Raw genomic sequence first — 22812 nt, forward strand, 5'->3', positions numbered from 1 at the left:
CATTGTAACCCCAGACAGGTAGTGCCACTCAAAAACAACAGCAGGTATTTAGGTCAATTTGAGTTTATTGTTCAATGATTAATATTAACTTAGAGGTACACTAAAATTGAGCTTTAAAATATGAATTGAATTGCGTGTATTGAACGGCTCCAGAGGAGCATTCCCTTAATTGTTCAAGTGGGCGGTGGAATGCTCGATTGAAGCGGTGCAAAGGCGTAAGCTTACTTTGAGAACTGTTGCCAGACATTCCGTTTTCATTATCATATATCAAATATTATATATCATATATCGGTATAGTAAGTGGCTGATCGGGACGGCTGCTTTATAATAAGGGCTCCTGCCGCCAAGGGTTTAATACGCGTTAAGTATATCAATGACAAGAAAATGTTCAGGAAATTCTACTAAGAGGGCGCCGAGTGTTGTAGTTTTGGACCTTTGGCAGTTAGGCATCCGATAAATTAATAAATTACGAATAGGATTTAGTCGTTAAGTAGATACGAGTACAAATATCACCTGAGCGTCGGCTGCTGCATTCGTTGTTAGTTCGAGTGATAAAGTTAGGGAAAGTACAATAGGTTAGTAGGGGTTCTTGGGGTAGTAGGGATGCAGAAACACGCTTACACTTACAGTGGAGTGTCTGAAGGAAGGGCGAGTCCAACACCGACTGTGCGGAACAGAGTTGAATGGCTACCAAACCATACCATCTGGATATGGAGTACCTAAGATCTCTGCGACATTAGCAGGCAATGGGGATGGTGCCCCGCCATTGCCCGGTAATCTCTGCACATCATATTGCAAACTAAGACTAGGCTTAATCTATGGAACAGCCGCTGGACGACTGACTGCTCCGGCATCCTTACAAACTAGGTGGCTCCCAATCCTACCAATCGTTGACTACCGCAGCGGCACCTGCGCGACCTAATCTCCTCTCTCTGATTTTAAACACTTTGAGTGTTGTACATTTTGGAAACGTTTGAATTTTAAATGGAATCTTTGAGGACCTCCCCATTCCGCGCTTAGCTGCTGTGCGAGAAGGCGGTGTTCGTGTAGGGTCCACTGTAGATGGAGCTGCCCGAGTTCGACACCGTCTTGGTGCTCCTGCGGGCCATGATGCAGAGCACGGCGGCCACCACGGCCAGCATGAGGATCAGGCCGGCGATGGCAATGGCTATGGCGAAGGTGCGCTGTGACACGCACAGAGCATCATCCAGAGTCTGAAATTGAGGGATGTATATTTAATATATGTGTTAAATATTAAATAAATCTGTAATTAAGGGAAGTATATTGAGTATGTATGTTAAATATTAATAAATAAGTATTACATATTTAAATAATGCACTTCTATTTACTTTAAGGTTAGCTTTGAAATTTAATAAAAGTAAATTTTAATTTGTGCATTTCTTTAATATTGGATTATGTAACTTATCTTAAAGAGTTTTTAAAGTATAATTAACTCCTTGTTCTAAAAAATTCGCGTTTTTAAGTTGATTACGAATCAGTATTGCCTTTAATAAATTATGCATTTTAATTCTATTACGTGAAATGTCTTAAAGACATTTCGAAGCCTCATCTACTGAATCTGATAAGGTAACTCTTTAATTTTCTTGTTCTAAAGAACTGTTAAAAAGTAAAATCATTTCAGTCTGATGGGGTTCCTATAAAATTTAGAGATGGTCCCAATTAAGAACAGATTTTAAATAAAGTATATACAAAAAAAAAGTAATATTTTATCATGTGCTAATGTGATAGCTGGTTAATCGGAATCATTTGTAATCAAATTACTATGGTTATATAAATTCCCAGTCACCCACCTTCTCCTTGTAAACCGCATCGTCGTCGCTGTCATTGGCATTCTCGTTCTCATTGACATACAAGCCGGAGAAGACCTCAATGGTGGCGGGCAGGCCGTCCTCCTCCTTGCTGTCGACCGCCGTCTGGCGCTTGGGTCGCTTGCCGCTGCACAGAGGAGCCTCCTGGCAGGTGGGATCCTCCAAAGCGCACAGCCGCACATTGCACTGGTAGTAAACGGAAGTGGTGTACGGGAACTTGTGCGCCGGGAAGGTCACATTGGCAGCCAAACGATCCTCGGTGTAGTTGAACTGACCCATGATCTCGTTGTCCATGGGGCAGCTGTTTAAATAGGTCATAAATTATGTATATAAATTTAAATTATGTTCATGTTGACTTACCCATCTTCGCCCACCAGTCGCTGTTCTCCCCAGCCCAAGCCATCGCGAACTATGCAGTCCGTCACATGGAGCCCATAAACCTGCTGTCTATCGATGTTGATCACTATGGTCAGGGGATCTCCGATCTTCACATCGTCGGCTATCTTGTGCTCGTCGTTGTAGATCTTCATGTGGCAGGCGGGCATGGGGATCTCGTTGTTGCTCACATCCTCCTGCTCCTCCTGCGGCGCATTCGCATCATAGACATCCTCCTCGTCGAGGTCATCGTCCTGCTGCTTGTCCAGCGATCGTCCGTAGTCCCTGCGATCCTCGCTGCGGAAGGCCTGCGGCTTCTGGGCGTGCTTGCGCAGATACTTCTTGGGCTTCATGGCCGCATCGCGACTCTTGTAGGCACAGCGAACGTGGTAGCCGCGTCCCAAGTCCGTGATGAGCTTCAGGTGCGGCTGCAGCACTATGGTGTTGAAGAACTCGATGCCACCATCGTCCTGAAAGCAAACAAATTTATGAGTTTTTAAGCACTTGATAATCATAAATCTAAATCAGTCAAGGAACTGCACAAATTGATTGGACTAATTATCATATAAATAATGATATCACTCCTTTTACATGTTCCAAAGGTAAGTAGGTTGTTAAGAATTTAAACTTTAAAGTTGCAAAATGGGTGCTTATGGGCTAAACTTGGTTTAGAACTAGGTTGTACAAGAAACTTTGTTAATTGATTGGACTAAAATATTAATATCAGAGCTATGTAGGTTGTTTAGAATTTAAGTTTCGTAGTTGCAAAAATGGTACCAATGGGCTAAACTTAGAGCTAGGTTGTTATCGTTTTTTTATGGTCGATAACTTTGTAATTTCATTAATTATTAGAATTATAGTATTTTCTTATCACAATTAATTTATAATATTTTGGAATAAACTTTAACCGGAGTTTTTAAGGGTTCTAAACGTAACAGTAAAAGTAAATATATTTTTAACCGATTACAAAATAAATTTTAATGGCTTTTACATAATTTTTCAATGGCAATTGTTTATCGTTTCCAGTTCCTTTTTTTAATTCAAGATTTTACCAAGATTTCCAAAAGAATTGCAATACACATTTCAATCGTTTTTATTTCAATTTTAAATTACTATTTTTTTTTTGCCAGTGAGTGTAAGTATAAGCTTTCTTCAGCTCAAGTTATTACCATTAAAATGAGAATAATATGATACCTTAAATTACCACGTACTGACAAAAGACCCGGACAACAAACCCGTTCGCCCCCAATTCACTAGGTGAGCTGAACTGGCCACCGGCCAAAGCCAGAGCCAGAGCCAAAGCTAAAGCCAAAGCAATTGCTAATGCTAATGCCGAGAAGCCATATCTGCCACCTGAACCCAAGTATAATGGCGGCGAAGCCCCTTCTCATTATGCATTCAGATTCACGCTTGGCTGCAGCCAGAAATCGCCGCTCAGAAGTTGAGTGTGCGATCCAAGACAGACAATACTCGAGTGGGGGCTGTGGAGCACTTCCTGGAGTCGCCATCAGAATGGTGCTAGAGCCGATCGGCCAGGTGTGACGTGGCCAGTCGTCTCAACTCACTCCGGGGAGCTGTGGCCCTTATCTCCTCGCAAATTAGCCAAGTTTGCATGATGAATTTTAATGGCTTGTTACTTAGGCACTTGGGAAATCCAAGAATGCGATGCTGCCATGATGCAATTTCCCTTAGGTAGGGATTTTTAATTGAATATCCGCTGGGGAGAAAATCTTCTTGGCTGGTTATTAACACCTGCAGGCATTCATAATTACACTCTATCTTACTCTTCAAGATTTACTGGTTTGTACAGAATTTTTTATGTGAAAAAAGGAATAAAAACAACATGTTTTTTTGTAAGGTGAGGTATGGATTGTGCTTGTTGTTCATAAAAAACTAGTATTGTACTAATATATTTGTTATTTTATGAAGGCGATAAAAATGTTTTTATTATTTCTTCTTGTTTATTGTAAAGAATTAAATCGTAATTAAAGAACTTATATTTTTGCACTAAAGTTTTAACTCAATATATATAAAAACTATATAAAGATTAAAAGGAGCTCAATGCATACTATTGATGTTTATACTTTCCTTAATTTTTTAACCTAATAAAAGAAGAAAAAACGTAACTATATCATGTTGTTTGTTATATTTTCTGAAGATTGGATAAATCTTAAATACAGTTACTTCTTATTAAGTTGATTTGCCAATACAGTGAATCACCAAAAACATGGCTTAAATTCTATTTCGAATATGTTTGAAGTTTTTCGCTCTGTGTACTTGTAACGGGTTATTCGCCCATCGGTGATTGTGCTAATTCCAACGGACAGCAGAAACAAATCGAGTACACACTCGATGGCGATGGCAGGAAAATAAAGCCAACTGCGCCGAAGAAAGGTGAGGTAATGACGGAGGTAAGTACATACACCACCAGCTGCCAGCTCGGAAGTTTTGTAATTGGGTCTCTACGGATTTGGGCACGGAAGTTCTTCGTTTAAGTGGGCTCTCCGCAGGCGGCTTTATTCTTAATAGCAACAGCCCCGATGTTTGTTGCTACAGCAGGCATTAATCGACGGCCAAAAAAGAAGAAGCTCTAGACTCTGGCCAGTGTGCGATTTATTGCCCAACACGGTTTCCGCTAAAGACAAGCCACGAGATGGCTAGAAAGGGTATAGTAGATGAGAGAACGGGCAGGGGCTTCCTCTTTTGTTGCCCAAGTGCCCATAAGAATCGCTGACAGTTATGTTCGAGTGTCAGTTCTCAGCAGCTGGGCATCTCGGCAGCTGGGCATATGGGCATCATCATCTCAAGACAATGGGCCAATAAAAAGCATAATAAAGTGACATTTAAGATTTTCAAGATTCTAACGGTAGAAAACCCTATTATGTCATTATAACACTTCTCCACATAAACATGGTTACCGCGCGGCAAGTGTAAGTGTATCAGATGTATGTGGCCAGAAACAGGTTCAAAAGCTGGATGAGTGGGAGTATGAGTCCGAGGCGAGACTGACCTTCGCTCCAAACACGGCGGTAGCTGCCTTTAAATATCAATACCATAAAGACCATAAAGCGCTTACATGTTCGGACATTTTTGGCCTTTTCATGGTCAGCCGACGGCATTGGTGGCCAATGAACGCATTACCATCGGACAGAACAAATTGATTTCACTGCGAGAGATGGCTTACTAGCTGAGCGATGAAAAATTGGTTTTCCATGGGAGTTCTGGGTGGGGGGGGGCAATTCAATTTTAATTAAAATTGCGACCCTGCGAGTACCTGTTCGTGGCTGATTTAATTATGCCTGACATGCGCACAGCCAAGACCCTCAACTCAACTCACTTCAAGTCGACTCCTCAGGGGAGCTGTCGCTCAATGGCAGCAGATGTGGCTGTGGCAGTGGTGGCTTGTCACGCGACTTTTTACACTGCAATGATGAGCTCATCGCGACACGATGACGTAAGGCAGGATGGCTGCCATTAGTGCGACTGCACGCTGGATGAGACCCGCTCATCGTGTTTAATGGCAAACATTTAAGATATCTACCTTGTCGGGCCTTGGACGCCTCTGTTGGTTTGCCAGTATTTGCGGGGGGTAAATAATATTTACTGATTCTTACTTATTGAACACTTTGTGTGAATTGCTTGAATCAACAGAAAAAGAAAAGAACAGGCGGAGCGGCGAAGGACAAAGCAATGAAAAACGAAAGACTTAAGCAACGAACTGAGCGAACAGCAAACTAAAGAATACTATATAGTATGTGCTATTTATGGCAGGTAACCCTCAATCTGTACAGTGATCATTAAATTTTTATTTCGTTACCACTTTTCGCACATAATATTAATCAAAATCAAATGACTTAGGCAACAAACTTAGGTATGTGCTTATACATGTACAAAGATATCAAAAATACATGCTGGGAGTGTCAGTTTTCGCATAAATCGTTATAAAAATTCATCTGTGCTTAAATTTTAATACATGATTACTATTTGCTGGCTTAACCATAACTTTTAAAAGGGCATAAATAGTAATTCCAAACATCAGTATACTATATTCTGTTGTGAACATTTTTAGCACAAAACATCGATAACAAACAAATGACTTAAGCAACAAACTCAGATATTCAACTGCAACTTATTACCGCACATTAAATATCAAGTAAGCCTATCTCCATCGCAAAAATCTAGACAAACTAATCCATATTTCTTTCTTGTTAAAAACATAACATTTTTTTACGGAGCTTATCGTCAATTCTTAAATAATACTTAAAATCAAATGCCTCGTAAATATATTAAAGCACATTTTAGAAGTTTTTAATTGGCTGTAGCAATCATAAAGTAGCCAACTAACCCAAATCGATGACTTCTCATAACATCTTGGGGTTCTTGAACGCACTGCACTTAGTTGCCACATTGCGGCTGTCAACTGTCGTAACTGCAATTAACATTGGTAATTTTAAAAATTGTGTCAATCCAATCGAGCGAAAGGAAAAAGCGGCTAACAGCAGCCGCTACGGGCAGCAAATTACAAAACACTGGCCCCATAAGTGCCGAGAAAATTACATTAAATATGTATCACATTCGGACTGTGTGGCAGTGGCTATAAAAATGCCTCTGCTGCCGAGGTGCGTGAGTTGCAGCCGCATTAGCCCGGTTAAGTGCTAATTGAGATTTCAAAATCAGATCCCAGCACAAACACAGCCCGTTGTTTGCCCGAATCCATCGACTGAATGAGCCAATAAATAAGTCGGGCCATATACGTATTAGACAAACCCAATGGCGAAGCGAGAGACTGAAATTTATATGGCACATCTTGGCCGTCTTTCGGATTATTTGATATCGTTTGCAGGGTGATGGGAGACGGCTTGTCACGCTCAATCGGGCGGTTCAGATCAATAACACGCTTGCTCAGGTCAGAGATCTTGGGAAAACTGGCTTTTGAGTGATTTTTTTGACTCAAGAAATAGATTCTGGCTATGAAAATTTATAATTAAATTGTTTCTAGATAAGCTTGTTAAGAAAATATTAACAAGCTTGTTAAGAAAATATTAATTTGACAACTTCCCAATTTAGCCTTACTCATTTTTACGTAATCATTTTTTCTTAGAATACAAATTTCACTACTCAATCACCTTTAGCTGAATCTAATTAAACGATAGACAAGCCCATCATAACCATTAGAATCTTAATTTTTATCCACCATGTCTAATGACTAATGATTTTAGCTGAAAACTCTGTGAGGCCATCGCAATCGCATCGTTATTTTAGCCGCAAAAGGTGCGTGAGTTGGCCATTTCTGACTCAACCTTTCAGTGGACTAATCATCTTGGCATATGGACTTTACCTTGTAACCAATGAGCCGGGTCTGGCTGCCTTATAAGTGCTTAAGCTTAATGTTTAATTTTTTATTTGCATGCCAAAATGGTAGAACCAGTTGGGCATATGGGAAATATGGCGTCACCAACGATGTGCTATCTATATCTATAGATATACCATCTGCCTGAGTGGGTGTTTAATGGAATTCTAGACTTACCGTTTCCTTCGGCATCGTGTTGCAAGATCTCAGCGGCAGTTTGTACCGCAGGGAGCCCACATGATCTCTGCGGGGTAGTGATTATTAAATGGATTAAAATCTGGATTGGATTAGCCAAAGTGCCAGTGGCCACGCTCACCTGTATTCACTGAGGCAGGTGGAGTTCTTGGACAGGCCTTTCGGGTAGATCATGCCGCTGAACAGCCCCGTTTCGTGATTCGGGGGAGCATCTTTGATGGTGATCAGCATCGAGCCGGACAGGCACTTGATCCGCACACTCGGCTCCACCGCCGGCTTCGTGGTGGAGGCCACCTCCGCCTCCTTCTCCGCCGCCGCAATCGCCTCGCTCAGTGAGCTCTGCGCATCCTCTGCAAGGGGAAATCGAGAAAATCGGGGAAATCGGAAATTATGAAATGCAAACAGTAACACGACAGGCCCACTCCCGAAAAAGCACAGTTAGACGGCCAGGAGGCAACCTAAAGAGTCATTGGCATAAATCATGAGCGGAAAACCCAAGACAATGGCTCATGGGAGCAGTATTTAGTTAAGACTATGGCTCCAAGTTGAAGCTGGCATGCGGAAGACTATAGCCAAATACTTTAGTGCACTAAAACTAAAATGTAAAGCTTTAAACTAGACATTGACCAATAATTTGTTGATATCAAAGACTAAAAGTTCATGTAAAACTTTAAACTTTTTAACATTTGGAAACTAAAAATGATTTTTACATTTTCAAAACAATAATCACTTTTACATTTCCTCATAAAAATATGAGTATATATTTTAAAAAGTATTTAATCACGGTTCGTAACATACATATATAATTATACAAATAACTTTAAGCTTGTAAATGTATTACAGAGTTTTTCCATAAGTTCAAGATGTTTTTGAACCGTACTGCTTGAACTACAACTAATTCTATAAATATAATTTTAATAAGGATAAAGAGTGAAACAGCGTTCAATAAGTAATCATTTGTTTGAAAAAGGTCTATTTATTGCATGGTAACTCCTAACATTATTGTTATACTTATTAATACGATACAAAAATAAACTGCAACTCTTTTCCAAAGTAAAAGCTTTCCAATTCTCATTGTTCAGACAATAACTATGATGTACTGGTTGGGCTAACTAAATTATAACAACATTTTATTTAAGACGAATCCTAAATCGTCAAAAGAATTGTGCAAAATATGAAATTGATTTATTCTTCGGTTTAATAAATATTGGTTTATACTATACATATAAGGTAGTTTTTGAAAATAAGATTTTAATATAGATGCCAGTTAAATTATTTTGAAATTAAAATTTTCTTGAATCCGAATTGTTTTTTTTTTGAGTGCATACTCGTGACATTGAGAAGCCATTGAATATCAGCAGAAGCGGCAGCATGGGGCGAAGACACGCCACAGAAGCGCTCGTGGCCATTAGAAAGACGCCGCGCTGCAAGTTCCTTGAACTTCGGCAAAACAAATCGAGACCCAGGCTGGGATTTGGCTGTGCTCTTGGCATTTCCTGCTTTCAGCCAAGAACTCCCCGCTGGCACCTCAGCTCCTCCTCTGCAAAGGTACACAATTGGCCAAGAAGAGACCACGAGCGGAGGAAAGCTGCCCAGGCACGTTCGCCCTGGCAGTTGGCGGTGTGTATACAGTATATAGATATATATGGTTCGGATGGCTGGGAATGGGATGGGATGCCTTCGGTCGAGTTGGTTCAACGAACCTTGCAGCATTTCGCATCACTTACTGCGGTTCTGGGCAAAGTAATTGCATGGAACACGGCCATCGCAGAGCCGGTTTTCTTCTTACTGGAAGTGGATTGGAATCCACATCCACTTCCACTCCTCGACTCGACTCAACACGACTCAACTCGACTGGCACATAAAACATTTAATGGCTTTCTATTATGTATAATTTTATGGTCTCGGCAGGCGAGCCGAACTACACTATGCACTCCTCAAATAGAACAAACTAGACCAAAAGCCACAATGGTTCGCATAAATTACTCCTCTCCAAGCTGTTTGTTCCCTTGGCATTCAGCGAACAAAGAAAATGCAAAAACCTCAACCTAAAGTATACATCTCAATCGCAGTGTCGTGTGTTGCCTCGAAAAATTAATCAGTTTTTTACTCTCTGATTTATGAGATATATTTCGTGATTTAGATCTAATTTGAGGCAAATTATCGATCGCTTTCACCAAGTTTATGGACAAAGATAGATTTTAAGTGCACAGATGGATGAGATTGGGACAGAAAATGAGTCAAAACAGGAAGGCAAAGATCAGGCTCAGATCATCAATTCTTTTGCAGCAGATCTGACTTCAACAATAACTGGTACATATACGAAGCAAATTGAAGTGGAAGCTGAACCAATTGAGTCAGCTCTTGAGCTAGAAGTTAAATCCTCGCTGTCCAATCAAGAAGTAAGTGGAGGGTTCTAAACTAGCAAGAAGTGTATAAATAATATGATTTCTAATCAATAACAGCTTATTATTAACGAGAATGCTTATACTACTGAAGAGAGTTTTAATTCGGAGAATATAAGGTAGGTAGCCTTTATAATAATATTATACATTAAATAGTTTGTTAAGAAAAAAAGTTCACATTAATGAATAATATTTTTTTTTATTAAATATAATCATAACAACAATTATGTTGCTTTCCAGTTCTGCGAAGTATAGTTTTCTTACTTTATATCGAATCTAAAAAAAAAACTTTCTTTACCTTTTACCATACAACCAGAAAAAAAAAAATAAAAACCAAGGAGTGTGGACTACATTTCCTTAAATAAAATATTAAAGTAGTCTTTGACTTAACAACAATTATTGTTGGTTTTAAGTCCATAATTACTTTAATATTTTAAAGAAGGAAGTGAGTTTATAATGCAGTTCGCTGGCTAAGTCATCATTGGTCGGCTAGAAAGATTCTGATGGAGGATCTAATGGACTGTGTGCGTTTCTGCCTACTTCCTCCGCTTTTTCTGATATTTCTGCAGCGGGAACAGAAGACCCTGGTATTGAACAGCATTTTCCAAAGCCCCAAAATCCAGGAGACAATCAACAAAGCCTTTGTGTGAGCCAAACCAGTAGTTAAAGTCCTGGTTATCAAAGATCTAATCATCCAGTTACATCTCCGCTGAACTCTGCTACCTGAAGGAGTGCATCTTCGGTTTGGTCAAGGAGTTCGATCCGCCGGAGCAGAGGCGGTGGATATTCGACAAGCGGTGCTCGTACCATCGCCATCCAGGTGGAAACCAGGGAGAGTTCTTCAGCTACCAGCAGTTCCTCAACTATTTGCAGTCGCTGCACGAATCGCTGCCCGATCATGGCTCCTAGGTCAACGGGGTCTTAGCCAAATCCAACTCCAAAAAACAAAAAACGAAAACCCAAAAACGCAATGTGAAAGCCAGAAGGAAGTGTGCCGCAATGTTTGGCCAGTCGACTCCAATAGACTTTTGTTTGCCATGCGATTATAATGCCTGCTTTCGGCTTTCGGCGTTCGGCTTTTGACCAACAGAGTCAACAGAGATTTTGCAACCAGAAAGACAACAGTCAACTTAGCCAGTTTACTTAACAATGGCAAACTTCGCTGGCGGATTAAAGTGGAGTGTCTTTGCAACTAATTAGGTAATCGTTTTGGGAGGGGGAAACAATTCATCATTGTAATGCTATTTTTGTCTGAGGAATTTGTATCCTATCTTTTTAAATAAATTTATAAGTTTCTACACATAAAAAAAAGTTTCGTTTTAACCATTGTGTGTTGATAATAAACTACAGACAGTATTAAAATATTAGAATTAGTTCAATCTAAACAACCTCCATACTTTTTAGCTTCATTTCTATACCGAAGAGCTTAAAACTTTGGTCTAAGGCCTTATTTTTGAACAACATAAGTTTTATTTTGAAACTTCCATGGTGTAGAACATTTTCTATTCCCAATTTTCTTTTCCATGACAATTTTTTAAATTTTTAATAATAATTTATAAGATAATACTTTGCAGGGAATATATATTGAGCTTTTCTAAAGCACTTGTTTATCTATTTACATAATTCTGTGAATGGTCTCCAATTGCTTTACCTCTTTAAAAACCTATATGGGTTTGCATTGTTGTTACAAACTTTATAGGTACAAATTAAAATTGCAATCAAAAGACTGTTTTAGTATTTAAATTATTTTTATAGTTCTCAATTCTTTAGCTAACGTTTAACTACTACACTTCTGTCCATATATATATTTTTTGATTATTTGACCATGCCTTGTTATAAAATGTTTACCAACCTTTATTCTCAATAACAAATATTTAAAATCTTGTATTAAAATATTGATTTGTACTACTTTGAGCGATAACCAGTTTATGGGCTAGATGTTGATGCCTCATTTGAATGTTATTTAAGTGATCGGAGGCAAACAAAAGCCCCCCGCGTCTTCGCTATCAATTTGTTAGCAATTTTTCTTTGGTAGCCCCAATCCATAGAATTTGGTTTAGCTTCTTAATAGACAGATTTATGTACTCACTGACTGCCGTTGGTATCTGCGCTGCGTGCGTCGTCAGAGCTGCGATTGTCTGCAAAGAAAGTGGAGACAAGTCACTCATTAGCATAGTTGGCATGCTATATGGGATATAGACTATACACTATAGATACCCGACCCCTTTGGGCCACAAAGCGTTGACATAAATCACGACAAGCCGACATTAAGTCCCTGGCATAATCCATCGCCAGTAAGCTTCTTTAATTAAAGTGGAAATTTCGTTTTCGTGTTGCCGGCAGATAGAGGCAAACATTATATTCTCACGATTCTAAGGCTTCTCTCCAAAGGAAACTGGCGAATAAACTTTCGCCAGCTTGTTGCCTGGGTTAGAGTTGAACCCGAACCTGAAATCTGCTGGATCTCGGCTCGATTTGGAGGCCAAGCGGCTTAGAAGTTGGGGCCACGGTGTGCCACTTTTGGCCACTTGGCTGGAATCGCATTTAGCATACGGAGGAGGAGGCGGAGGGAGTCGCCAAATGGCCTCCAGTGTCTCCTATTCAGGTTAATCGCATTGGCATGCAATTGTCATTCAGTCGGGCTGCTCTTTGATTGATGTGTTCTGGCCGACAATTCCGGCAATTTCTCTCCAGAATACTATGTAAAAAATAAAATAATACTTACGATTAAGTGCAGCGCCGTGTAGAAAATTTCCATTGGAGTGCCGGTCTTCATGGTGTGAACTGCAAATCGAAAGACGGATATTAAACCTTGGCAAATAGTCAAAACTTCAAATATATATAAGACTGAAAACAGAAAACCGGTTCCACACCCACAACGAAACACGTATAGGATTATGCTAAATCACTCGAACACCGAACACAGACATTCTGTAATGAATTTCGTGGCTCCAGGGCGAACTTTCTGTTCGCCAAATGGGTCAAGTCAACAGAGCCGAATTTTCGGTTCGCGTGCGGACTCATTGCAAATGGGTTAAAATCAGCATAAAGTGGTAGCTTGTAACTCAACCTAAGTACGATCTAAAAAGTATCTGCAAGATGCCAGCAATCAAGCGCAGAGCAAACAAACAAGCGTCAACTGCAACTCACGGCATCATGACTTTGATTTCCGCTGGTTTCTTGGCTCGGCAACAGAAGCATCAACGGCATTACGAGATATTAAGCGCATATCAATAACCCGTGACAAACGCTTTTCCACTTCCTGCCGAGCGGTGAGAACTTCGCTGGCGAGTCATGGCCAGGAGGGTATTTTCAAAGTGACCACTACACGGTAAAGAATATGTGGCTCTATAGCTTTTTATAAATTAATAACATGGGGAAGTAATAAAAGAGAGAAACCCATCATCGATTTCAGAAATATTAGTAACATAATGGAAATATAAAATAAAAACTACCATTCGACTATTGCCTTAATGTTTTTTTAATAGTGGTAAGACTTTTACTTGATATTTTATTATGTAAGACATACCGTTCGCCGTTTTTCTTTAGCTGGTAGCTTTCGCTATAAAATAATGCAACATTAAATGACAATTGGATATTAATTAAAGTAACAGTTAATCTTTGAAAACGAAAGACATACATATGAATATTCGCTGACATATAATATACACCCAGAAAAAAGTATGGTCTTAAACATCAAAATATGGGCACAAAATAAGGTAACCTGGGTTATTTTTTGCAGCTAGGTAACAAAGACTTATTTGAAGTCCATGAAAGCTAAGGCTATAACGGTCTTAAATATATTTCAAAACCCTAATTTTATTTTAATGAAAAAAATAGTGCCCCCAATACCTTAAAGTTAGGATCATTGCTGCCTTTTAAATTTGTATTTATTTACATTTCAATCATTTAAGATAAAAACAGCTTAAAATACATTATTTGGTGGCTATGATTTATGATTTATAAATAACACTTCAACATAATATTTCAAATATGAGATCTTATTCTTTAGAAAAATATCCTTTTAATTATACATATTCAATATTGATACATATTCAATACTCAATATTTCAAAATAATATTTCAAGTATGAGAATAATATCTTTAGAAAAACACCTTTTATTAAAAATATTAACCAAGTGAAAAAACCAATTGGTCGTTCCTTTATGACTGAACAATCACCACATTCTAGAACCTATAGATATGAAATACAATCCAGATGATAGCCGAAATGAGATCATATTTTTCCCCGTGCATGCTGATCATTGTCTTGGGCGTCACAAGACAGCAGTAAAATGCGGCTTACGTTGATGGCCGAGAGGCGATAATGATTTGTTGCTACCACTGCCGCTGCCGCTGCCAACACATTTCATTCACGGCAACAAACACACATGGCGATGATGTCACAAGACCAGTACTCGACTCCACTACATCCACATCCACATCCACTCACCCCGGATCGAGATTCAGACCCCAAGATACGGCTGGTTATTATCCAAGAGGTGTAATCTCGTTGCGAGTCTGGTTGCTATTGAAATTGGTTCGCCGGCAAAACGGGGAGAAGCTCGGAATTGGGTCAATAGATATCTCTTGAAATTGATAAATTGTGGGCATTATGCAGTGAGCACACATCAATTTGTCAAAGTAGGCTCACACTTCCTGAACAATGCCGAAACAATCACAATCCGTAGACAAACGTGGCTCGGAGTCGAATGCAAATTGCCAACTGACGCCGGCCAACATCATCCCACCAGCGTACTTCCACTGGCATTGCAATAAATTAGCTAAAATTAGCAAAATGACGCAAGCGGCTCTAACCGAGGCAGACAACAGCTGAAAAAAAGTTCGAAATTGAAAACGCAGCTCATGCAGGCAAAAAATTAGTTGGAAAAATGCGGCGAAACACGCCAACGAACATTATGAATAATGACTTTGATTGGCATCTGCTCTCGTTACCCAGTTCGAGCTCTAAAAGTGAGCAAAAGAAAATAAAACATTAGGCCAAATGCTCAATGCCCAAAGCCCAATGCCCAATGCCCAATGGAAATGGCAAACTCCAACTGACCTTCAATTGCGTTCATCGGTGATAAGGGAAATTGCATCAAATTGGGGCACAAATTATAGACATTTTGGTGGTCATTATAAACTGATACAGGTTTTTTGTTTTCCTTAGAGAAATACAGAAATCTACTATAGAAAAATAAAAAGATTTGATCGAATATCTTATTTTTTATCATATTTGCAGTGAAATCTAACACTAATTGTTATATTAGCAATTTTTTAGATTTTTAAAACATGAGCTCAAATTTATATTTCATTAAATCAAAGTTTTAACAAATAATTGATTAACCATCGAGTTAGACAGCTTTTTTTTAAATATTTAGTGGCAATAATGTAGAAATAAAATTTTTACAATTTACAATATAAAAAAAATTGTATTAAGAAATACTACCTTTTGTTCAATAAAAGTCTATGGTATATTTACCATCGATTTTTACTCTGTAAGTCAGCATTTCCTGCAGCTGCTATGCATTTCCTCAACTTATAATTCTACCCATGAAATCCAAGAACTCTTGAACAGAATATAAATTATGTAATGATGATTCATTGTCCAATCAATCGTGTGCATTCGATTGAAACGGATAACATCAAGTGTCGATTTCAATTCATTTGACACACATTTTACAGAGCAAATAGCACCGAAATAACTAGGCAAACAAAATGCTAAACCAAAAAACAACAAAATGGGCCGTGCAACTGAATAAATTAAATGGGTTTTGCGTGCACGACGAGCCAACAAAGTAGTGTGTTTTATTATTATTTTGTTTAAACAATTGCAGTTTCATTGAAGTGTGTGTGTGCTCTGTTAATGTGGCGGCTAAATGACCTCGCGTGTTTCCATTTTCCCGTAATTTATATGCTTTTAAATACACAACGAGGGTATGGGTATGTGTATGGGTATGCAAAAAACGAAATATTATAGTTTGGAAATGCACACTTAACTTTACAGCTTTCTGCTTCAGCGAAAATGGCTGGGAAAAGCCGAAAAGTGTATGAAAAAATGCGTGTAACTATGCGTAAAATTGCGCTGAAGTTAAATTATTTGAAAATGAAATGTTGATAGCCCCGTAAATGTTTTGGGCCGGGCGAAACAAATCCCTAATGAAGTGACTAATTAAAGGGAACGGACCACCCGTAGACCCACGTATCTGGGTGAACCACATTATCAAGAGCCGCCGTCTTGGGAACCCTTTTGGAAATCTCAGAGATCTCGGGAAATTAGTCAATTAGAATATCTGACGACTCCCATCGCAAGCTGTCAGATCTGGTTCCAATCTGAATTGCCAAAGGCAATGGCAAAATCACAAAAAAAAAACTGTGTTAAACACACAAACTCAAGCTCACACACACTGACAGCGAGTCTAAGCCACAACTCACTAACGTGGCTCTGACCCATTTGAAACTATCGAAGTGGCGGCGCTGGAGGGGGTTCTCCTACCATTCTACCAACTTTCGGTTGCGGTTTGCCATTAAATGGGAAATCTCCGCCGTACATCTCGGCTGTAGTGTGATCAATCACACGGAAAGAAATATTGCCATGATTACTTGATAGATTTGATGACTAAACATTTACCTTTTATATGTATAAACAAAGTTAAGATGTCAAAAAGTAGAACATTCCTACCTGTGAAAAATTCTACCTCATACAAGGAGTTGTTTTGAAATTTAGGGCATACAAAATAAAAATATAAAATGGTAACAAATTCAGAATATATGTAATAAGGAACATAAACTTAATGTGTGCATATTGCATTTATCTGTTTCTAATATAATATATAGATGCAAATAACTAGTCAATAGTAATAAAAATATCTTTTTTCCGGCATCTTTATTAAAATTTAAATGGTTTTCTAATCAACAAAATAACAGAAACGTAAACAAATTTATAACTTTATAAACAAATAAAGTATCTGTTAGCCCAGCTTAATTGGAAAAGTTTAGACCAAATGAATACAACTTTTTTATGTAAGAAATTACAAATTAAACAATTATCAAAATGTTGTATATGAACATATATGGAGTCTTAATATTTTCAACATATTGTAATAACAGGGCTTAAGTTCAAATGGAAAAAATTCCAGGATAAATATTCCATATATTTCCATATATATATTCTTCACCACATGATAGATTAAAATACCGCACGAAAACTAGTAAAAATGTAAAATATTCTATCGCTTTTTTTCCAGAAATTACAATTACAAAATTACATTAACATATACGATTCTTCGTTTAGTTCAAATGAATAAATAGCCAGGCTGGTAACCGTTTAGTTTTATTATTACATTCAGGAAATCATGGGCCTTAAAAAAACAACTTTATTGATTTTGATTTGTTTTTTAAATATATTTGAACCTTCATATAGAGCTCCTTTTCTTCCTGTGTAGAATAACGATGCGTACGGCTAATTTCGCTGCAATTCCGCTGTCGTAGAAAGTAAGTTGGGGCGGGTTAGGGCCTTGAAGTTTGGTCTTCCAAACACCGAACACCGCTCCGAAGATGCATTGTGCGATTGTCCCGCATTGTTCTTAATGACGGCAATTAACGAGTCGAACAAAAAGGGCAGTTATACCTCCAAATGAGGTCAGTGCGGCTTTATTGCCAGACTTTTTGGACTTAGCTTTTACTTTTACCTGGGCCAAAAAAAAAAAAAACAAAAAAAAACTTCTAGTTGGCCAGCGGGCTAATCAAGCGTCTGAGATCGAATGGCAATTGAGGCATCGACTTTCACCTGCTTGTGTATGCAGGCTTTGTTTTTCTCGAAAATCAGAATTTTAAATTTAAATATAAGTCTCGTAATTAGCTGGCATTTGATGGGGAATTGATGGGCTTCTGAAACCAGTCAGTTAGTCAGTCAGTGCGGAAAGTCAACGGTTCGGAACGAAGCTTAGTTTTTAGCCGACGATTGGCTCAAGGTCAATGCAATTGTCTCGCCACCGCCGCCTTTGTTCGCCTCAAATGAGCTAACAATGCTTTAATTTGCTGTTGGCCAATTGCAATAAACGCCAGCGCCGATTTCGTTTATAGATTTCGATTTGGCCAACAGCGGCAGCAGCCAGCGGTCTTAAATGGACAATTGCCCATTTAGACAATGTGAGAATTTGAAAATCGCGCATCATTAGGAGGCACATGGAAGCCCAGCCCCAAAATGCGTTGACCTGGTTGTCAGACGTTGCCACACGCAGCATTAAACTGGAGCGTGGAGACATCGCCTGGCTTGCCACACAAAATGTGTGCGAACCAAGTTTGGGTCTTAAGACCAAATACTGCCCAATCCGTTGCGTATTTCCAAGCCGCAGTGTTATGTTATGTAAGTTCTCTGCAAATGGCTCGCTTCCCTGCCATTTGTCAAGATGTCCAATTTGGCTCAAACGCCGACTGGCTGACTGGCAATATGCAAAATGTGAAAAGCACTGATTGGACACCCACAACTGGCCCGCGGCTCAGCCTAAATATATTTTTCTCTCTCATTTTGACGCCTAATTTTTGTGGCTTACAAGCTTTGCGGCTATTGCTATATTTTTTTGAGTCTTTGCCACAAAAACTGAAAAAAAATAAAAACCAACACAAAACAAACGGCAAAGAAATTCGCATTGAACGTGACTTGAGCTAAGCTGTAGACATGAATGTGTTTGATTTTTATCAGAGCCGGGTCTACAATATTTCAGTTTTAGCCATTTACTTTGCGCATTTTGCTTTGCCTTTTTGCCTTTCGACTGGCGCCCATTGTTACCCGCTGATTTTTCTGTGTTTTTTATTTTTTATTTTTCCTTTTGCCCCGAAGGCACAGCTAAAACTAGTTTTGTAGTTCCGTTTTTGCTTGGGCCCCGGGCTTTAGCGTCTAGAAGTACTTAAAATGGAGGCTCCCAGCGACATTGGCAACGGCTACTGCTGGTCAACAGGCTGGGCATGGGCCTAATTCGTCATTAAAACTCATTTATTGAGGGCTATTTTAAAAGCAGATACTTACTGGCTGATGAGGGAATCCACTGATGAGCCAGAGACACGGGCATTACTAATTACCGCCCTCCAGTGCTGACCTCATGGTTCACATAATAACTCTATCCAAGTTTTCCTTGACTCGGTATATGTTTAAGTATACATCTTTTGAAGAAGATTTCCGCCTTGTACGAAGAATTAATGATCTCATTCTAACCTAATGGGTGCACAACTAAACAGAAGTAAGAAAAGAAAATAACTAATAGGTTTCGTGCTCTAACAATAAAATATTGTTTTGAAAAGTTATTTAAAAGTATTTAATTAAAAGTTTTCCAAAAAAATATTGTAAATATACATAGTATATAGTATTGTACCAATAGTATATTAAAATTATTGTTTATATTATAATTTTAAATTTTAAAAAATCAAAATATTTAGTTTGTTTAGCAATTAACTAAATTCTGTATTTAAAGTATGATACATATATACACAATTGCATGGCAAGACAAAACAAATTCACTGTTATGATATTACTAAAATCGTATGTCCAATAAATTGATAGTATCATAGTTTAAGCAAATACTTGTATATTTTAAAATTAACAAATAACATACTTATTTTGTAATTTCAAAAAATACTAAAATAAGAGAACTCGAGGAATCCCAAAAATGCTTAGAACCTATTTTAAACCGTAACAGATATCCCAGAACTTTTGCCATTTAGTAAGCCACATCATTCGCTGCTCATTTCCTTTAGCCACACTCCAACTCAAAAGTCTTGGCCTGCCACACCCCATTTAAGGTTTGTATTTGAAAGTGTTTTGGAATGAATTGAACAAACTCGTATTCAACTGCAGTTGCCGCGTGTTTTTTTGCGTGGGGTTTTGGTCTAAGGTAAAAGCCTGCATTTAAGTCCGCTTGAGTTTGCCAATGTTGATTTAATTCGCCAACGCTGGCGGAGGAGGCAGGGGAGTTTGGGGGCTGAGGTGGTTTAGTGGCGAATCAACTAGCCAGACGACTTTTCAATTTCGGCCAAAAAACAAACAAGAAATCCAATGCACATTGTCCAGACCGGAGAGCAAAAAATGACTCATGCTGACTATGTTTTCGGGCGCGCCTTTCGCTGGCATTTTGGGTTTTTGCATAATTAGGGGCAAGCGCCAACGTGTCGCATGAGTAATGCAAGCCTCAAGTTCGTTGCCTAAGTCTTTCGTTTCAACTGTAAATCAATGGCAACGAATAAGCGGAAAAACTAAATTCGAAAAGGTCTTAGCCTGGTTGAATGAACTCACCATTTTTGGCGCTTTCTTTGTCAGTTCTTCGGCGGTAGATTATAAATCATTCAACACACCTTTTGGCAAGCCCACACGCATTTCTTGGCTTAGTTCATGAACCCCCCAAAAAATTCGCCATTTGTCATCATTGGCTTTTCGGGTTGGAGGAAGCTAGATATTTATTTCTCTCATTTAAGTGCGCCCATACATGCGTACAGCAAAATAATACAAAATTATACATACAATCATATTTTCCGTCTTTATTTTATTTTGTGCCCGCTTCAAGGTCACTTCAAACCGCTGTCTGGCTGTTATATAAACAAGTTAACTACACGATGGCTCTGAAAACTGGTATTCGAGCAGCTCGAGCGCGGATTCGCCTTTTAATTATACAAATTTTACGCTTGCGTTGGCGTTCCTCAAACGCTAAAGCTTTCTGAGAATGTCAGAGAACTGGGAAATATTCAACAGAAGTTAAAGATACCACCACTTCGATATGAAAGCAACCATTATTCACTAGAAAAGGCGTTGCATTCAACGCAGATGAAGACCATTACATGGGCCAGACAATATTTTGATAGCTAACAAACCACAAATTAACCAATTAATAGGCCATGCATCACCGAAAAATGAAAGGTTCCCATATAACCCATACCCAGCACACTACAGATGATGCAAGCCTCTCCATCAATCAGCTTTCCTAATTGCTTCTTTAGACGCCAACTCATATACAATGGAAATGAAGATAATTATGGCCCTGTGTGATCCGTGGAAGTGCTAAAAGTTCCACAGGGAGAAGAACTTCTCAGGGCGGTTGCTGTTGGGTCAGCCAATTAGCAGCAGATTCCGGCTTATAATGGCCGCACACAATGTGTGGAAAATGTGAATGGACTTAGGGCCCCGATGACACATTACTTATGCGCTGCACAACCAGGAATGGGCATTGAAAACTAGGAAGCCTGGAAAAGCGGATATCCGTGATGTGACTGCCTAAATGGCCAAAACCCCATACCCCAGCGCCATCATAATATTTGTGTCCCCAAGATGGTGATGTAACTGGCTGCGAACTTGGCAGCCAATTTTTGGCCACAGGCAACCTTGGCAAACAGGTTCAGATCCCCTGGCAGATGGGGACATTTTATTATATTTTTTATTCGCTATTTCTGTTCAACAAAACCCAGATAAAAACCCATTTAATTTGCACAGAAAACAGATTGCAATGCTACTTCAATTTATTCCCCCAAGTACAAGTATTCCGTGAATCTTGAGAAAACCGGTTTGGCTGATGGATTTTTGGCACATCCACAGCGTTCGCAGCGATTTATGAAGTCATCTTTCGGTTTTGTTTTTGCCAAACGGCACAAACTTCGATTTTTCAGCCTGATTTTTAACTGTTTCTCTTTGCGGTTTTGCGGGTTTTTTGTTTTTCTTGGCCAACTCCATAACACTCACCTCTATCCAACTTCGCCCTTTTTGCGTAATCCAATTTGTTATGTGTCTGTTGTTTTGGCGATTTTGCTATGCTTTAAACTGGTTGTCCGGAACGTTGATGATTTTTAAATATTTTAACGAAATTTTGGTTTCACATTAGTTTGATGGTTTTTTTTTTTGCTATACTTCCTTAATGGTTTGTATTTTTTTTATTTGCGGGCTTCCTCTATAATTATTTCGTTTTGTGGCCAACACTCGTTTTACATGTTAACGCTGCGGGAATTGCACATTTAAGAGTTGGCCAAAGAGACAAAAAGAGCGGCTCCTTGGCGAATTGTGGCAAATTGTTGTTGCTGCTGCTGCTGCTGTTGCTATTACGCTGTCTCAACACAAAAGACTGAAGCAACAAACTTTCCGACACTTTTACACTTCCCCAGAAAACAACGCGAAACATTCAAAAGATTCACAAATCATTCAGCACGTATTGGCTGGGCCCGGTTCAACCACCCGTCGTCGTTGTCGAGCTTAATAGCTTCCCAAGGGCAACAAAAATCAGAGGAAAACACGACAAAAATATCACAAAACAACACACAAAATACACAAAACACAGCAGCAACAACCGCAACTATTTGAAATCTCGAAAATCTTTTTCAATCTTTGGGGATGGCGTTCCGAATCCGTTTGCACGATCCAATTAGAATCGAGTAAACGGAATTCAAGCCGTAGAATTCAAAACACTTGGGAAACTCACGCACGATTTGGAATCGAAACGAATCGGATCGTATGGAAGGGATCGGGATCGTGGGTTCGTTGAGCGCTGTGGATGTGTCTAGCACACCAACCTGGCCAAGACTGAAGCGATCGCACTCCGACAAAACACGTCAAGACGGCGGGCCAACCAACAACCGGTCTTGCCAAGATTCGGAGTTACTTCGCTCTGGGGTTTTCGGCTTT

General features: G+C 39.1%; 1 protein-coding gene across 4 annotated transcripts; it reads right to left on the reverse strand.

The window, feature by feature from the left end:
* Positions 1-47: 47 nt before the first annotated feature.
* LOC128253739 (uncharacterized) lies at positions 48-22739 on the reverse strand. 4 transcript variants are annotated; one of them, XM_052982385.1, is made up of 9 exons: positions 22610-22739; positions 21880-22131; positions 12880-12938; positions 12244-12292; positions 7871-8099; positions 7732-7798; positions 2190-2674; positions 1812-2130; positions 48-1214 (listed from the first exon to the last, which is right to left on the reverse strand). In XM_052982385.1, the coding sequence occupies exons 3-9, from the start codon at positions 12928-12930 to the stop codon at positions 1017-1019; spliced, it is 1398 nt and encodes a 465-aa protein (XP_052838345.1). In that variant the 5' UTR covers positions 12931-12938; positions 21880-22131; positions 22610-22739; the 3' UTR covers positions 48-1016. The 4 variants fall into 4 exon arrangements, with proteins under 4 accessions (XP_052838345.1, XP_052838346.1, XP_052838347.1 ...); XM_052982386.1 differs by having other exon boundaries at positions 22614-22728; XM_052982387.1 differs by lacking the exon at positions 21880-22131 and having other exon boundaries at positions 22610-22702.
* Positions 22740-22812: the final 73 nt, after the last annotated feature.

The sequence above is a fragment of the Drosophila gunungcola genome (genome assembly GCF_025200985.1).
Source record: "Drosophila gunungcola strain Sukarami chromosome 2R unlocalized genomic scaffold, Dgunungcola_SK_2 000004F, whole genome shotgun sequence".
In the NCBI taxonomy this organism is placed as follows: Eukaryota; Metazoa; Arthropoda; class Insecta; order Diptera; family Drosophilidae; genus Drosophila; species Drosophila gunungcola.